Source organism: Phycomyces blakesleeanus, assembly GCF_001638985.1.
Source record: "Phycomyces blakesleeanus NRRL 1555(-) unplaced genomic scaffold PHYBLscaffold_43, whole genome shotgun sequence".
Taxonomy (NCBI): Eukaryota; Fungi; Mucoromycota; class Mucoromycetes; order Mucorales; family Phycomycetaceae; genus Phycomyces; species Phycomyces blakesleeanus.
In genome coordinates, this window is record NW_017265172.1 from 255,377 (window position 1) to 272,851 (window position 17,475).

Sequence of the window (17,475 nt, forward strand, 5' to 3'; positions counted from 1 at the left end):
GGAATGCATATATCATTCATTGTGGAATATATCTTTTAAGCTACTGAGTAATGTATTCTAGCAATAGTGCTCTTTAACTTCATTGTATGTTATATACCTTAAAATGTAGGATATATCCTGTGGTCGGTAGAGTCTGGTGCACTTTTACTGATATTGCTGATTTTTTTGTTTTGGATATTCAACTTTAACCATACATATTATTTGACCTTTGTAGTATTGAATATAGTGAGCCTCTAAAAATTTCCAGGGAAGAAAATGTAATTGAGGTAATCAAACGGAAGAATTGGAGGATTGACAATGAATAGAAAAAAAAATATCAAGTTTAATGTTAATCTTGTCCCTATAAAAGTACATAATACTTACAATTAAATCCGCGCTACATACTATTTGTATATTCTTTCTCTCTCTCTCTCTCTGTATGTGTGGTGTGGTAAATTTGTAAGGAATTTTAATAATAAGGAGCACTGTTGTGTTTATATAAACAAAGCTCTTCCTTTTTCGATGTTCCATTTAAATTACTCTTTCTCTTTACAAAAAGGCTTTCTTTAAAAAATGAGCCTAGTAATAGTCCACTCTGTTGGTCAATTATTATTTATTTATTAATATCTTTGAGAAAGAAGCATACAAATATGTATTTTTGTCATTTGCGAAATAAAAATTCTATCAAATCCAACTATTACAGCTTATTAATTGAAGAGGGTATACTTAATACAAGTACCAAGAAAATAAAGGTTTGTATTTAACACCAAATAAGAAGTATAGGTCAATGACTTTTAGACGCATTCGAGTTTTGCGATTTAACAAAAAAATATTAAAAAATAATGTTTGAGATTTTCAGTTCTTAAAAAAGCCAAAAACAGCCAAAACGGCCGTGCACACCTCTTGTAGTGTAACTCCTTTAAATGGATTTTTAATAGGAGCCGTTTAAAAAAGCATAAATACTTGGATTTATATTCTCTTTTTTTTAAAAAATAATCGTTTAAAGAAGTTCGTTTTACTTTAGGCAGCAAACGGCCGTGTACGCTTTAGATACTACACAATCACCAAAATACTCACACACTAAATGTTTTCTCTCTCATAGAACCTTATAGAACAATAGACGTGACTTAGAAATAATAAGTCACGTATCCAATATCCTTCCTAACACTATGAGCCATTTTTGCGGTGACTTTTCTTTTTAGCCGCCTCGGTTTTCTCTCTCTGATGTGACTTTTTTATTTCAACCCCAAGGACTCTTTTTTTCATATGGCGTCACAATGTTAAAAGCCAATCAAAATAATTTAAAAGTCATTGACTCATTTTTCAAACACCAATCATTTTAATTTTCACGTTCCGTGACTTTCTTTCAATTGCAAAAGGTCGTACAAGAGTTGAACCATTTTGTCTATAAAAAGGGGCCAAAAGTTTGCAAATTTTTCAGATCTTTATTGTGGCGGTTATCTACGTAGTCTGCTCATAGATGTGGCCTTAGTAAACCGGTCGAAAGACTTTCACAGTTGAAGACCTATAAACCAAACTATATAAACCACGCGATGTCTATGCAGGTGTAGAATGCTGATAACCTATCTGTTGCCCACTGCGAGTTTTTTGAAAATTTTCTCGTCCAACAGGGAGATCCCACTTTCATCATTGGCTGGCCACCAATGGTAAATAAATTCAATAAAATAAATGAAAATGAACCAATCAAAATCTATATATATTGATTTTCTTAAATCATTTTATATAGATTTTGATTTTTTTTTTGTTTTTTCAATTTTTTGTTTGTGTTTTTTTTATGTTTTTTCAATTTTTTTTTATAAATTAAAAATAAAAAATTAAAATTAAAATTAAAAAATAAAAAATAAAATAAAATAAAATAAAATAAAATACACTCACGCTGAAAAATATACAAGCTTGCACCCAAAAACAGCCAAAATAAATCGATAAAATAAAAATAAAAACGTTGCTTTCTTCCCATTATATTAATTGAAGCCAACACGCAAGGCACAATTTCATCAACTTTTTTCTGTTTTATATACGAGAGCCAAGTCTCACAAATACGGATGCATCATGTGTATTCATTTTTGTAAATTAAGGCGCAAACAAGATTGCAGTTGCTACTCACACGAATCTGGGTATAGTCAAATGCGGCATTAAGAGAATAAAGGAAACTGGATTACCTGAGTCAAGGAAATAGCCCATAAGCCAACCTTTGAAAACACAAGAATAGAAGACGGGTCGGATTGGGCTTATGCTCTAGTCAATTGGTCCGATGAATCAAGATTAACAGTCAATGGTATTGATGAAAGAGCTCGAGCTACAAGAAGAGTTGACGAGATATATAGTAAAAAATCACATCGAGGGAACCAAGTGGAGAGGGGAGGTTAGTGTGATGATTTGGAACTGTTTTCTGTACCGGGTGGCTTTAGGAACCTTTGGAATTCTTAGATGACAACGTAAACCAAGACCCAATACGTGAATGATTTGTTTGGTTACAGAGCTCTCCTTCCATAGTTTTAGTTTCTTTAAGAGAAAAGAGCGCGAACTTTTTATTCCAAGAAGATAATGTTATAGTTGACATACCAGCTTTTATTCGAAGTGGCGGAAAGATAGACCAAGAGAGCCGGAAACTTTGGCTTCTGGGTAGCTTAAAACTCGGGCTTCAAACCCATTGAGCATATCTGGTAAGCTCTCGAGAGAAGTGTGAATAATGAGAGTGCCAGCATACGCGACGTTTGTGATTTAAAAGTTTCCGTGCAACGAGAACGGGGAAGAATATATTTCGACCTTACATCAACGTTGACAGGAAGTATGGAGCAACAATGCTAGACTCTGTAATTGATGCCAAAGAATGGTACATTAATTATTGATATCTTGTTTATTTACTTTAATTTTAATTACAAATATTCATATCATCTTGTATTTGAGGTTTGAAGACTTTAGCTATTATTACCAATGAGCAGTTGCGTGTTGAGACTATGTCTTGATTTCTTATGCTTTTTTTGTTCAGAGATCGAAATATATTTTTTACTGTGCCTGTATAATTTAAAGGTATATAATGATGATTGGGAGTTATATACAGATATATGTATAGTATTATGATAGTTTCTGTGAGGGTACAAATTCTATGATAATAAGAATAATAGTAATAGTAATGATTATGGTAATAGTAATATTAATTAGTGTTATGGTACAATAGTATTAGATATTAGTGTATGGCTCCAGCAGCTTTCATCATCTCTGGCTCTAGTTTTTGGAGTTTCTTTCCGATCCAGTAAATATAGAACCCTGCGAAGGCAGCTACAGAGATAGCAATTGCAGGCAATGTTGAATTACTGAGGATAACAATCTTATCAATATCGAATGTAAAGATGTAAAAGAGCTTCAGACCAAACTCGGCCTCAAGGAACACAATGATAACAGCTGTCAAGACACGAACGTGGAAACGGCAGAAGGGCGAATTAACCCAATAAAACGCGATTCTTTTTTGAGGTTCCTTATCGGGATCTTGGAAGGTAACCTGACGCATCGGGATAATGTCGATCGCAATGTAATATGTGAACGGCCTGAGTTCAAATGATTTGTATCGTATGGGTATAAGAGTAAGCGCACAGATACCACCAACACCAGCCAGCCTATACCAAATCAATATTATGAGAATAAGCGAGAATTGCATGATCAACCGAATACTTACACAAATGACTCTCTCATTAAAAGCAACTTTGGATCTTTGTCAACCACAGCAAGAATAACAGAAAGAATGAAACCTTGAAGTATAATATACAATTTAAGTTAATATATATATAAGTCGAGAGATAAAATCCTAAAGCATACCAAAGACTACTGCCAGTCCTATGGGATCAATTCTTCGTAAAAATATTGCTTGTATAATTACAGAGGCAACAACCGGTGCAGTTGAGACGACAAGTGCCCAAACAGCCAACATGTGGCTCTTTAATATATAGTAAAGGCCGATCGGAAGAAGAGCATCGACTACTATGATGAAGCCGAATCTTTTGATAAACATGATCCTCAACTGTTTCTTGGTCAACAGAAAGTTTCCTTGATTCTCTGATGATTCATTGACATCGTTTTCGGTATACATACTGCTTTCTTCTTTGGTTATCTCATTGTATACACTAGTCTGATCGACGCTTGATCCATTTTTTCCTGGTCCAGATGATTGTGAGGATGTGGGGATAGTTGAGGTAGAGAACTCAGTGGTTGTTTTTGCTTCGTTTGTAGAGATAGAAGAAGTAGCTACTCGGCTATCGATCTGAGCAAAGCTTGATTCGAGTGACACTTGAAGCTTATTGAGGTGCGTGTTAGGTGGTTCTTGAGCCATTAATACAAATACAATAAAGCTATGAGAATACAAGATAGAAAGAATGAAAGAAAAAATCTCCAAGACTTTATAAGCGCAATTTAAATAGTTAAATAAAATAACAATGGAACACCAGGAATTTGGTGGTAATCGGTCCAAGTGCTCTGTACTTCTGATGATTCCACAAAACTTGCTGTCCTGAATCCAAAAATCTACCAGACTTACGTATCCTCTTCCCTATTCTAGTTTTACCTTGCACTTTTGTTATTCTCATTAAGTTTATATACCTTTCAAGATGCTGTGCACGCACATACATATATAAATATATACGCGTATCTGTATCTACGCCATAGTTGGCGTAACTATAATCAAGGTCCTTTTTTTCAGATCATAAAAATTATTGTTCCAGGTAAATAGCGCAGAATAAAATTAAACGTTTTTTATTTTTATTTTTTAAAATAAAATAAAAGTAAGCTTCCGAAATTATAGTGTCAACGCTGCTAAATGACGATTTGTAAATCTAATTGTCTGGTTTTCAAGCTCCAAGTGGTGTATTAAAAAAAGGAATTTCAGAAGATGATATTAACCAAAGCATATTCTATTTCACCTCAGCCTAATAATCCGCTATAATCAAATCATTACTTAGTTCATTCAATAATCGTAGTGTCTCTTTGAATATTCAATCCAAAAAGAAAAATCCGATTGTAAATATCAACGCATCATTACAAGATCTTGTGACAACTTCATCTTCTTCAATACGCGAGGGCTACGTTACCTGGCGTTTACAAAGATTATATCCTGGGTTACTAAGACATACAGAATACGGAGAGATCAACGAGCCTTCTTTGAATATCATGAATCAAGACTGGAAGAACAAGTACTATATCAGAATTGCTTGTGGGCAGCTTTTGACTGGGTCAATACCTGTCAAAGGCAATGAAGCTTTTCTCATCAATTGTATACAACTTTCTAATTGTAAACTAGCATTAGATCCACATTATAAATGTTTTGGATCGCGTTATATAGTTGTTAGTTGCCCTTCCATGAATAATAAATACAACAGCATCAACATGTTGTTAAAGGCTGATGTCAACTGAAAGAAAATTTACAGAATATTCCAGATTTGTTTAGCAATGAAGATAGTCTGAACATAAGAGGAGATTATCCTCATACAAGCGAGCAATATTTTCAAAAAAAAATCTCAATTTTAAGTAGAAACACTGTAATGAGATAGAGATTCCAATAGAAAAAAAATATACCTATATATTTTATCATAGTGTATCCATAGTAACAGCTGGTAATTTTTTTTCTTAATTTTAAATGAAACAAAAAGTATTTTAGGATATTATTTCCATAAATAAACCTCTTGACCTTTCTCCAGATCTTTACAACAAATAGGAAAATCAGTGTCTTCCATATAGAATACGGTAAGCCTTCGATATTATTTCTACGAGTAAATATTCCGTAAAAAGATTTTATCGTATAGAATTCCATGAAAACTAAGAGGATATAAAATAAAGGCTGTATACAAGATATATATATGTTTTAGCTCTAAACAAAGGTTTTGGTTTGGATAATTGGCTATAGGTAAGGTACGAGAAAAGCATACGATTGAAATGTTGTATTGGTGTACCATTTTAAAAAAGCACTTCTAGTGAGTGTGTGTATGCATGTGTGCTATATGAATAATTCTAGGCTTATCTCGATCGATCTTGAGCAAAAATATTATCTAGTATTCCAAAGAATCGGAATAATCTGATAAGCCAAATACTTTATTTAACATTTACTAGAATTTTTTCTGATTCTTCTTCCTATTCTTCCTATTCTCGTTTTTCTCGTTTTTCTCGTTTTTCTCTCTTCGGTTTGCGTCGCGCTCGCTACCTTTGAAAATATCTAGTTTATCATGCTTTGTTATCATCACTATATATATATATATATAATGTTCATTTGAATAACATTTCTTCCAAATTTATACTAGTGGTAATACTCATTTGATTTTGGTTTACCAAGTTACATTAAGAATTATACTATTTTCCACAACTTTTTATGTACGATCTACCAATAAGTACTTCAAATCATATATATCTGATATTCTCGAATAAACCACCACAATCACTGCGGATAGAGCAAACAATACATCACATCATGTTATTATTATTATTATTATTATTATTATTTAAGGTTGGAATATATTTCTTATATTGATACAAAGAACTCTATAAATTATATTTTTCTTTAAAAAAAATGCATTGACGTTTAATTACTTGGACTTTTCTAATTCAGCCATTGTCTTTGTTTTTAATGACAGGGCGTGTAATCCCTGACCAAATTCTTCTCCAAGAAGTTTGTAAATCATACGATGGCGCTGCATCATGGACTATTTCGTTTTTTTTGTAAAGCGCATAATTTTATTAGTAAGACAAACATTGGTCTCTCTAAATTAAAGATAAATAATATAATAGAGTAGATTTGGCATTATCTATCAACTTACTTTGCCTGCGAACTCTTCTGATACAACGGTCACTCTATTTTCACACAATGAAACATTCGGCCGTTTATTTTCGTTGACAATGTTGGCTTTTCAATTCAACTTACCTAAAATGAGTCTCTTTTTCAGTAACACCTTTCATTGCAGCATGGTGTGAATGAAGATGAGATTCATTAATAGCCTCAAACGCAGTAGGGTTTAATGCCTCGGTAAGCTGTAGAGAGAGAAAATTAAAAATAAATAATTAACAAAAAAAACAATATTGCTAACAGTAGTAATAAAAGAGTCTTGCCTTGGATTCCATAGACAGTTGGAGAGGACCTTTTTCAGCTTCGGTCATGAAATCATTCAGGAAACGTGTTGTACGGGGTTTCGATCCTGTTGAGTGCAAACGCACAAAGGATGTGCGAGCTGTAGGCAATTGGCTTGTGAGAGACCGAAGCATGATTAATGTAACAAAATGGGGATAATAGGTGAGATCTGTTGTGGTGGACAACTCTATAAAACCAGCTTTATTTCAATAGCCGAATATTCCTCTCACAGTCACTTTGTTCTTCTGTACTCAATACATGCATTTACGCACAAAAGTGAAATAAAGAATAAAAAACAAGAACAGAAATATATAGCATAAAGGCACATAGTTAATGCTATTCTTTCGTTAATTGTTTTGTGCAAAAGTACAATTGTGTAGGTAAGCTACCAGGTGATCCTGTGTATGAATATATATATACTTCTTTCTTATTGTTTTGGCGTTTTTATTTTTGTATTTACTATTTAATCAATGTTATTTTATTACATCTGCTTCATTGATTCCAGGCGATTTTGTGCAACATCTTCAGGAACAGGCAAGTAGTAAAGGGAAGGGGTAGTATCAGTCTTGCGGAATAATTCTTCGAGGGATAAGCTCTGTACTGGTGGTGCCGGCTCTGTGTAGTGACGTTCAGGAATTGATTCTGCGGTTACTTCAGTTGAACCTTGAGGTGCTGTGGCAGCTAATATTTATAAAGGCAAAAACAGAAAAAAAAATATACAATAATATTGTAAGTACGTTATTCTTTATATCGACCTGTTTTTTTTTTAAAAAAAAAAGGGGGGGTTGGAGGGGGTGGGGGGAGAAGCTTTTTATTATACTTGTAATAGAATAAGATACCTTTCTGTAACTGCCGAGTGATTTGTTCAAAGCCAAGTGTACGAGGGCGTCTGACATTGACATCTGTCTGAGGTGAAAGCGTTGGTTTGGCAACTCCGTCCAGGACAGCTTGAAGAGCAGTCTCCCAGTCAAGTCTAATACGCTTCTCTGCGGCTGACTGTTCCTGTTCAATAACATGTTCAGCCTGCTCTGCAGTCATTCGACCCACTGTCAGCTTACGACCAGTTTCCGGGGGGAATACAATAGAATCGATTGATGAAAGTGCTTTTTTGGCTTCCTCTGAGGATTCATACTTCACGCACACAAGAACGTATAATTAATATCCCATACCAATTATTCACACCCAGTAAATATAGCACTTCACTTACAACAACATAACAATGAGTCTTGATACTATCCATCCAGAAACGTTTGACTGTGCCGTACTTTCCGATCAATTCCTGTACATGCTTGATTATTAAAGGGCGTACAAACCCTTTAATGTAGATTGCTGGAAGGTCATCTTCAACCTTTGGCTTCTTGTCTAGATCCCGGATGTTATTAATACATAAGTTCTGTCACGCTCGCTTGGTTGCTCCTCACCTCTGGTATCTTCGATCTCTCTCTTTCTCTTCAGTCCAGTCTCCGCATTGGCTGCAACCTCTTCTTTAACATCCTCCATGGCTGCCGTATTTTCTTCTACGGCTGATTTGGTCTCTTTAGAAGAAACATTTTCGTCAGAAGTTGTAACCTCTACCTGGGTCGATTCGACCTTTGTCGGTTCCTCTGGTGATGCAAGAACTTCCTCGACAGTTTCTACAGTTTCTAAAGTCTCTAAAGTCTCTACAGTCTCTACAAACTCTTTTGCCTCTTCTGGATTCACTATATCCGATTGGACAGTCTCTTCTGTTTCAAGGATATCTTCTGTAATTGAGTCCATAACATTATCTTCTTTCACGTCAAGTACAATGTCTTCCAAAACTGTCTCGACTACAGCTTCTTTTTCTTGCATGACTTCGTTGAATGTGGTCTCAGCAATATTTTCGGTGACAGGTTCAGCAATGCTTTCGATGACAGGTTCGGCAATGCTTTCGGCTACAGATTCAGCAATAGTTTCGGCTACAGGTTCAGCAATGGTTTCGGCTACAGATTCAACAATGCTTTCGGATACAGGTTCCGCGATGCTTTCGGCTACAGATTCAGCAATGCTTTCGGCTACAGATTCAGCAATGCTTTCGGCTACAGATTCAGCAATAGTTTCGGCTACGGGCTCAACAATATTTTTAACTTCAGGCTCAGTAAGGGTCTCTTTGACAGATTCAACAGGTTTAGGTGATGGAATAGAAGGAATGTCAGCTACTATTTCAGAGCTTATTTCACTAACAACTGTTTCTTCTGTTGTTTCTGTAGGTACTTCTTTTTGGCTCTCTTCTGCTGTTTCTGTAGAACTCTCATTGGCAGCATCGTCATTATTGGACGCGTTTTCTTCATTATTCATGGCTTCTTCAAGACGTGCAATAAGTTCATCTTTCTTTCCTTTGATGGGAAGATTGCGCTTAGTGAGCTCTGCACGGAGATCGACAACTCGTAGCTTGGATAAATTAGATGTTGGCATAGTAAGATAAGTTTATTACAGTGAAGAAAAGGTTTATATTATTATTATTATTATTTCCCTTTTTCTTTTTTTTATATCTTTTTCTTTCTTTCTTTTTTTTATATAGCAGAAAAAAAATTAATATGGGGAAGGAATTTCATCGCCATTCTAGTTCTTGCTGTCTAGCCGACGTCATGCAAAGTCACGCAAGTTCTGTCCCTGGCACGTGTGGCCGAGGAGCGTGGATAGCGGGAATGATATCCCACATTTCATGAGCAATTTTGAGTTGGCAAGGTTTATCAGCTGCAGGACGGATAGCAAGGAACTTACGACCAAACAGACCGACATCTTGCTCCTGGCGATCATTGTGGCCCGAGAGAACCAGTCCACCGGCCTCGCGTAGGATCACAATTGCAGCCGCAACGTCCCACTCCCAGCATCCTACTTCCCAGTATACATCCACAACACCCTTCGCCACACAGCACATATTTAAGGCTGCTGACCCAGTAGCACGGATACTGTGGGCCTCTGCTGATCCTTTGTCCTGCACCGATCTCTTTTTGCGCATTAAAGCATGCAAGGTTTCCATCTTGGCGGTCAATACTTCTGGTGTACGATCCGATCCAACCTCAGTAGCCACTAAGCAGTGACCAAGATCAACAAGGGGAGGGGCGGGCTGGAAGAGAGGCAGCCGCACCGTCTCGTTAAGATAAGCACCCTGGCCTTTGACGGCTGAGTATAATTCGTCCAACAAAGGGTTGTACACAACACCCAGTACGCTTTCGCGGTCAATGGTCAATCCAATTGATACGGCCACAAATGGGAATCCGTGGATGAAATTGGTAGTGCCATCTAAAAGACAGACACGGGTGACATTAGAATATGGGACAACAAAGGGAATTTTAACCATACCAATTGGGTCTACAATCCAGGTAGGATGAGCAGTAAACTCTGTTTGCGCTCCTGCAGCCATGGTCTCTTCACCAATAAACCTTGAGACCGAGTTCAATTGTTTGTTTGTTTGTTTTTTTTTATATGTATATATTTCAAGCTGTCTGCAGAAACAAACAAATAAAGAAAGGCTATCGGTCTTACTTGTGATCTGGGTAAGTAGATGCTAAACGTTCTTTAATAAACTGCTCGACTGCTTGGTCCGTTTCGGTGACAAGGTCGGTGGGGTTATCGTATTTGGCCTCGATGCGTGCACCGGTACCTGCCATTCTGCTGTCAAGTGCATTCTTAATGATGACACCGGAATCGCGGGCCAGCTTTATAGCAAATGCGAGATATGACGCGAGATCTACAGGTGTGTGTTAAAGATGATGAGAATGGGATGAGGATGATAAGGATGAAGATACCTTGATTTGACATTAAGGTGACTTTTGTTATGTGCAAAGAACAAAAGGGAGAAGAGTTAAAGAAGTCTGTGTGTAATGTGACGCCAGACTAAAATAAATAAATTTAAATATAAATTTTTAAAAAAAAAAGTAAAAATATAAAGTGTACACAGAAATGATATAGTATTTTTAGCTCAAAGGGACAATTATATACATATTTCTTTCTTTGTGTGGGTGTAAATGACCAAAGGGATCCCAGCGTCCTTTAGATTTCCCCAAAAGCTACCTATCAACCAGCTAACACAACCAACACAACTTTGTCTTTACCTTTGATATTTATCTATGGCTACGGCTATGAGTATTTTTTTAGGCACGCGTTTTTATATATAAATACATATTTTATACTTTTATTTTTACACTCGGTCTTGGCTTCATTTGCATTGCCAATCAGAGCGGAGTGAATAAAGGTTATCACTTTTTTTGGAGGCTTTGGTCGTCCGCCACAAGAGAGGAGTTGAACGGACTTGTTGTTATTTTTGCCCTTTCTTCCCATTCTCTTCATCTTCTCTCATGACTCGTCTCATGCGCCTCTGTGTGTTCTTAGTCGTCCTGCTATGCTTGGTCGGCATGGTTCCGGCCGATAGATTACAAAAGCGAGGTAATAATTCTACTCATTTATAATTGACATCAAACTGACATCTCTGTTTTTCTTATTTTATGTTTATTTTTATAGTTCCTCAGGGTAAAACAACAACAACAACAACAACATTACAGGCACGTCGTTTATTTAGAACAATAGACTAAATACCATCCCTTCTTTATTACTATTGTTATTTTGCAAAATACAGAGGCTGCTGCTCCTGCTGCTTCTTCTGCGGCTGTTCCGGATGTTCCTGCTTCTTCTGCTCCTGCAGCAGTAGCAAGCTCTGCCGCTGCTCCGGCTGCATCGGGTGCCGGATCAGTTGCTGCTGCCCCCTCTGGAGTTGTTTCTGGTGTTGCATCCCAGGCTACGTCAGCACAAAATACCGCACCCAACACAGCACCAAACCCGGTACAGTCTGGTGCATCCGGTGTAGTCGATGGTTCTGTAGCTGCCTTGCCAACATCTGCCAGCTATGGCAACAGTATATATCCTGGTCAGGCTACCTTCATTGCACCCACCGGCAGCAAATCTATCAAACCACTTTATCGCATCGCCTCCAATGAAAATGTCACTTTTATCTGGGGATATACCTACCTATCCGTACGCCCCGTTCAACTCACACTTGCCGCCGTAGGTCCTCAGTCTGCAACTATCCCCATCACAGTTCTTGACGGAGCAGCCACCAGTGCTGTCTGGCAACTCAAAGACGTTCCGCAAGGAACACCCATGATGAACGGTTACTACAAGATCCAGCTTTATGACCAACGTGGTATCTCAGCTATTGGTCAACCCGGTTGGCTTTCTCCATGTACAACTCTCACCATTGCATTCTACAACCCAGAGACATATGTGCCTCTCACTGACTGTAAGTTTATTTCTTTTGCTTTAATTATTTATTATTTTGAAATGACTAATAATTCTGACTGCATTTGATACATTGTATGGTACATACAGCGAACTACTGTCCTACATGTTTTTACAGTGCTGCAAGACATCTCCGGGATTCATTTGGACCCCTGGGAATCGCATTTGGCTTGGCATGTCTCACTTCCGCCCTCTTCATATACGGACTTCAATAAAAATAAAATAAGAAATATATAGTGTAAGTGGGATAGGGATATTATATAGAATACCCTTTCCAATTATCTCTCTTGTTTCATTCTCATTGTATTTGTAAACAATATGGGCCAACCTTAAATACATACATACATATAAATATTCAAATATTCTTACAATACATTACAATACATTACATTACATAACATTATATTATATTATATTATACACACACACACACACACACATAAGGTTATTCAATTAAATAAGCCACTGGGCTTTTACAAAGACAGAGAGAGATAAAAGGGGGAGGTTGAGGGGGGATTACATTTATTAATTCAGGGAGAAAATACCCATTATATTTATTAGTTTTGCTTAGTTTAGTTATCACCAAATTTCTTTTAATTTATATCCTCATTCTACCTAAATATTTTATGTGCTTAGATTACTCTATACATAAATGACTATACATTTTCTTTTTTTTTCGTTTCGTTTCGTTTTGTTATGTTATGTTTATCTCCATGACAATGAAGTTGTGGGTCTACAAAGAGGAGGTGACCAAACAATTCATAATGCCATTGGTTGTGTGAGAGTGGTAAATTCTTTGTGGTTTATGGTCAGGAGTATGAGATGCACACTCGTCAAATGATGGGATCGATACCCAATATGGCGAGTATGATATTAGCCAAACACTCTTTGTACGGTTTATTGTTTCTTGTTTGCTCATTTGTACACACTGCTAAATAAATAACATATAATTCAAACATTTATTGGTTTTTAAGTTGCAATTCGTTAGAGTCTATTCTCCCCTTATTTCTCCTTTGGTGCTGTTATTGCTGAGATAGGCATAGCCATCGTCGCCGTCGTCGGCAGCAGCGTAGTTGTAGTAATAGTAAAAAGTGTTATTTTACTTGAATATTCATGGCACTCTTAATCTCCAATTAGTTTGTGAGAATAACCTGTTAAAATATACAAAAGAAGAAGAAAAAGTTTTTTTTTGTTGGTATTTATAAAAGGTAAAGCACAGCTACTGTGGCTCTGTTAAAAATTGTTTATACCAAAACTTGGCTGACACAAATTAGACTTATTTACTGTTATTGCATACAATGGGCTTATATATATATATATATATTAAAGAAAAAACATGTAGCGTTTAATCAGCCTATTTCTTTAATACTAATGAATATCCTAATTATCAGTGTATGAAACATATGAAAATATTTTGGAATATTGATTAAATGGGTACTCGGTATTTGTATAGTGCTGGCACTCTAGTATTCTTCCTTGGATACTACCCTGAAATCATATATTCTTCTAGCATCTTATTTCTAAATGGTCGACTGAAAATCACATACCTCTCAATATCTTGATAGACTATTTATACTTGTGCTTAAATCCGCACATATTTATATATAAATAAAAATAAGAAGAAAATGAACATCTTGTACTGCACAGTGTCCAAAAATAATAATAATAAAGAAAATCTAACCAGTAATTTGGATTAAAAATAGACTGTGTAATAATAAAACAACAACAAAAAATGCTTTGGCTTTTGTAATAAATTAATCAATTCAAATAATTAATCACTCACATTTGTTCTTTCGACCTGTGCAAAATCTACAGCATTTTTCATTCCTTCTCTTTATTCAAGGAATCAAGTAAAGAAATACAAAGGGACTTTAGCTTCCATTCTCTAGAGATCGTCATTTATACTTCTTTTAATACTATATTGTATTATATATAATTTTGTATCCTTTTGTGTTCCTGTCACGTCTGCTTTGTTTCACTAAAAGCGGACTTTACTTTTCTTCTTCTTTCAAATCTGATTGATTCTATTACGCATTATATACACCCTGCTATTCCATCAAGGATGCCAAAGACCATTCCCTCAATCAAGTCATCTGAATTACCATATGAAATTCTTTCTACAATTGCCTTTCATCTCTCAATCGAAGATACTCTCAGCTGCACCGTAGTCTCTAGAGCGTGGAATGGACCTTTTCAAGATTCATTGTGGAGATGTATAAGCATTAAACGTCCAAAGACACTTGCCACTATTCTCAACCAATTTACTAGCGGAGAAGCCACCTATCGGAGCTCAGACACTTGTGTTCGAAGCCTTTACATCCAAGAGAACGCTTGCCCTAATGACCAACACATGCATGTTTTACAACAACGTTTCCAGAAATTAAAAGACCTTTATATCCGGACCCACGATCCAGACTTTCTTCATGCCAAAATACCAATTGATTGGGGGCTCTGGAAGTCCTTGACAAATTTATCAATTGTCTGGATGGCAGCAGACGGGCAAAGTGTTGTGAATGAATTTCTAAAAGTTATATCACATCTACCGCAACTCACACAACTGGATTTGTCGATTACTGTCGATGTAGAGAGCCATGTTTTTACTTGGAAAGATATGGAGGCACTCCATGATTATCTACCCTTATTAGAGGACCTGACTCTCACTGCAAAATTTGGTGAAATAAAAGACGAGGATATTAGGCAGATCTTTTTTGCCAACCAGGCCAGCACGTTGCGGAAGGTGTGTTTTGGGTATGGTTCATGGAAGCCATTCTGGGTACTCTATATCCTTCGAAAGTATCCGTGTATGCATACCTTGGAGTGGCGTGCTTACTCCAACAGAGCATTATCGCACATGGATCAATTCGAATTAATGCTCATTTTGCCAAGTCTACCCCACGCTGCCCAATATCTAGAGGTAATCAATATACAGACCTGCTCAGATATCCTCTACGAGCCTGTATCAAACGGTGTCATGCTTAAGGTTCTACGTAGAGATGGAAAAGATATCAAGGAAGCATACTTCTCCACGGTTGGCGAAGGGTACCAAAACGACTTTTATATCCTGAACAGAGAACTCCTTCGGCAGTTTTTATTTTCCAATTCAGCAGCCCTCGAAGGTTTTACTTTAGATATCTGCAATACCCGCAATACACCAATATCCTGGTCAGCTTTTCACTCTTGTAAAAATCTCCTCGAGTTGAATGTACATGCACTTGAGAATGTATCATTAAACGATATATTGGACCACTGTGTTTCTCTAAAAAAACTCAAATTAAGGTCTCCATTTGCTACCTCTGAAAATTTTGTTTCGGGTAACCACACGATCCATGGCCTCGAAGTACTTGTGATTGAGGATGCAAATATATCTAATGAGTCAATGAAATACCTTGTATTTCGATGCAGGCAGCTTATAGAACTCAAATTGCGCGGCGTAAGGATAAAGACTGTTATTCCTCTTGACAATAGGAGTATATCTTTTGATGTATCCTGCCTGTGCTTACAATCTTTGGAACTCACCGACGTCAGGTTTTATAAGCACACTACTACATTCTATGAGACGACAGGAACAAGGATCAATTACATCGCCCTTTGTCTACAAAGCCAAATTACACTCCCGGAAGCCGATATTACAGCTATAGCTACATTTCCTTCCACTCCAGATTGTACAAAATGTATCTGGATTCTTCAATGTACATGTTCGGGAGCGGGGAATAAGCATAACTGTACGCGAATATTGAGGGATGACGAAGCCAGTTATTGTCATGAATACTTTACGATGTGTCAAAAAAGTACAATGAACAACAATAACATCCAACAGCTACACCTACCCAAAGATAAACCAGCTTTTATCAAAGCTAACAGAAATTTTAACTTATCCACAGGCTATGTTAACATGCTGTACAGACACATCGATAGGTTAGTTATTGATGATTTAATATTAGAAAATACAAGTAAAGTCTAGGCATCTATTAAAGTTAAGACGCTACGCCCTATGAAACCCAGTTTATGTTTATAATATAAATAAATAAACTGTTACTATACCCTTTTTCTCACAATGTATATATATATGTATATATTGTGTTTTCATAATACAATTGGCATTAAATGACATAAAATTTTGAGTCTTCGTCATAAGCTTATATTATCATTATTATGTTCACTTGCAACTTATTTTTTATTTTGGGGTTAATGTATGAGCACTTGACAGTGAGCATTGATTCATATGATATTAATGCACATGCTCGTGTGTATACATATGAACAAACTATATCTATTTAAGAAAGAAAGAAAGGAAACACAAAACGAAGTAGAAGGATGCGGAAGAAAAGGAGATATCGTTAGATGAAAAATAAAGGCAAGCAGAATATTCACAATTGAGGGTAATACATACATAGTACATTAATACATCTTGAGAGCACTAGTTATTTGTATAGATGTTTCATTAATGGAAAAAGACAATGGCGACCAGAAAACAACAACCATAATTTTTCTAGATTGCCTATCAATGCTTTGCTACCAGCATGGAAGGCAAAGATTCTGTCTCATTTAAAGGCCAACATGCAGGATTTGTAGGTGTTCTGTACCGAGCATTGAGAAATAGGCGAATGGGTGGAGACCTTCTTGTGGCAGATGTTGGAGAGTTCAGAAAATCCAAGGTAAACCCAATAAGCTTAACACATTTGTAAGGCTTAGCTAACAATGCTTTTATCTTTTTTTATTCTAAAGATTTGCCACTTTTGTAATGAAATTAACATTACAAATATATTAGTTAATTTCACAAGCATCCTCTCTTGTTAAAGTTGCGGGATGATGTGGAATAGAGATGTGAATGATTCCAAAAACATATATCAAACTGCAGTAGAAGCTTTAAATAACCGCCATCAACCACCACTATTCTCTTGAAGCGAATAGCCTATTCTCAACCACTTATATTCCCGTATCGAACACGGGTCTCTTTACGCGGGAATTTAGATTTTTACAGGTAAAAATATTCTACAAAATAATCCTTATTTGTCTAAAAAATCAGTAATGATTTCTCTCAATTTTTTTTCGTCTAAAACCTAACTCTCATTGGTCTAAAAAAAACCTAATTTGTCTCAATCTCAAGTAGAAACACT

General features: G+C 36.3%; 7 protein-coding genes across 7 annotated transcripts; 4 read left to right on the plus strand and 3 right to left on the minus strand.

Annotated features, from left to right (window-relative positions):
- Positions 1-629: 629 nt before the first annotated feature.
- PHYBLDRAFT_70747 (hypothetical protein) lies at positions 630-2,808 on the plus strand (the record flags this gene model as incomplete). Its single annotated transcript, XM_018442328.1, has 4 exons — positions 630-731; positions 1,551-1,646; positions 2,170-2,362; positions 2,669-2,808. 4 exons carry the CDS (start codon positions 630-632, stop codon positions 2,806-2,808), a joined length of 531 nt encoding a protein of 176 aa, XP_018283667.1.
- Positions 2,809-3,187: 379 nt separating this feature from the next.
- Positions 3,188-4,324, minus strand: PHYBLDRAFT_176016 (hypothetical protein; the record flags this gene model as incomplete). The annotated part of the gene is made up of 3 exons (XM_018437622.1): positions 3,188-3,614; positions 3,674-3,746; positions 3,814-4,324. The coding sequence occupies 3 exons, from the start codon at positions 4,322-4,324 to the stop codon at positions 3,188-3,190; spliced, it is 1,011 nt and encodes a 336-aa protein (XP_018283668.1).
- Positions 4,325-4,807: 483 nt separating this feature from the next.
- On the plus strand, positions 4,808-5,400 carry PHYBLDRAFT_176017 (hypothetical protein; the record flags this gene model as incomplete). Its single annotated transcript, XM_018437623.1, has 2 exons — positions 4,808-4,852; positions 4,996-5,400. 2 exons carry the CDS (start codon positions 4,808-4,810, stop codon positions 5,398-5,400), a joined length of 450 nt encoding a protein of 149 aa, XP_018283669.1.
- Positions 5,401-6,563: 1,163 nt separating this feature from the next.
- On the minus strand, positions 6,564-7,008 carry PHYBLDRAFT_120045 (hypothetical protein; the record flags this gene model as incomplete). Its single annotated transcript, XM_018428722.1, has 3 exons — positions 6,564-6,680; positions 6,795-6,828; positions 6,899-7,008. Coding segments are annotated over 3 exons (261 nt in total), but the record flags the coding sequence as incomplete, so codon positions are not given.
- A 2,708-nt stretch (positions 7,009-9,716) lies between these two features.
- Positions 9,717-10,885, minus strand: PHYBLDRAFT_176020 (hypothetical protein; the record flags this gene model as incomplete). Its single annotated transcript, XM_018437624.1, has 3 exons — positions 9,717-10,506; positions 10,610-10,814; positions 10,873-10,885. 3 exons carry the CDS (start codon positions 10,883-10,885, stop codon positions 9,717-9,719), a joined length of 1,008 nt encoding a protein of 335 aa, XP_018283671.1.
- Positions 10,886-11,390: 505 nt separating this feature from the next.
- On the plus strand, positions 11,391-12,760 carry PHYBLDRAFT_137708 (hypothetical protein). Its single transcript, XM_018429871.1, has 4 exons — positions 11,391-11,509; positions 11,585-11,593; positions 11,700-12,359; positions 12,449-12,760. Exons 1-4 carry the CDS (start codon positions 11,422-11,424, stop codon positions 12,571-12,573), a joined length of 882 nt encoding a protein of 293 aa, XP_018283672.1. The 5' UTR covers positions 11,391-11,421; the 3' UTR covers positions 12,574-12,760.
- Positions 12,761-14,420: 1,660 nt separating this feature from the next.
- PHYBLDRAFT_153323 (hypothetical protein) lies at positions 14,421-17,329 on the plus strand (the record flags this gene model as incomplete). The annotated part of the gene is made up of 4 exons (XM_018433113.1): positions 14,421-16,273; positions 16,713-16,737; positions 16,852-17,013; positions 17,270-17,329. The coding sequence occupies 4 exons, from the start codon at positions 14,421-14,423 to the stop codon at positions 17,327-17,329; spliced, it is 2,100 nt and encodes a 699-aa protein (XP_018283673.1).
- Between the last annotated feature and the right edge of the window lie 146 nt (positions 17,330-17,475).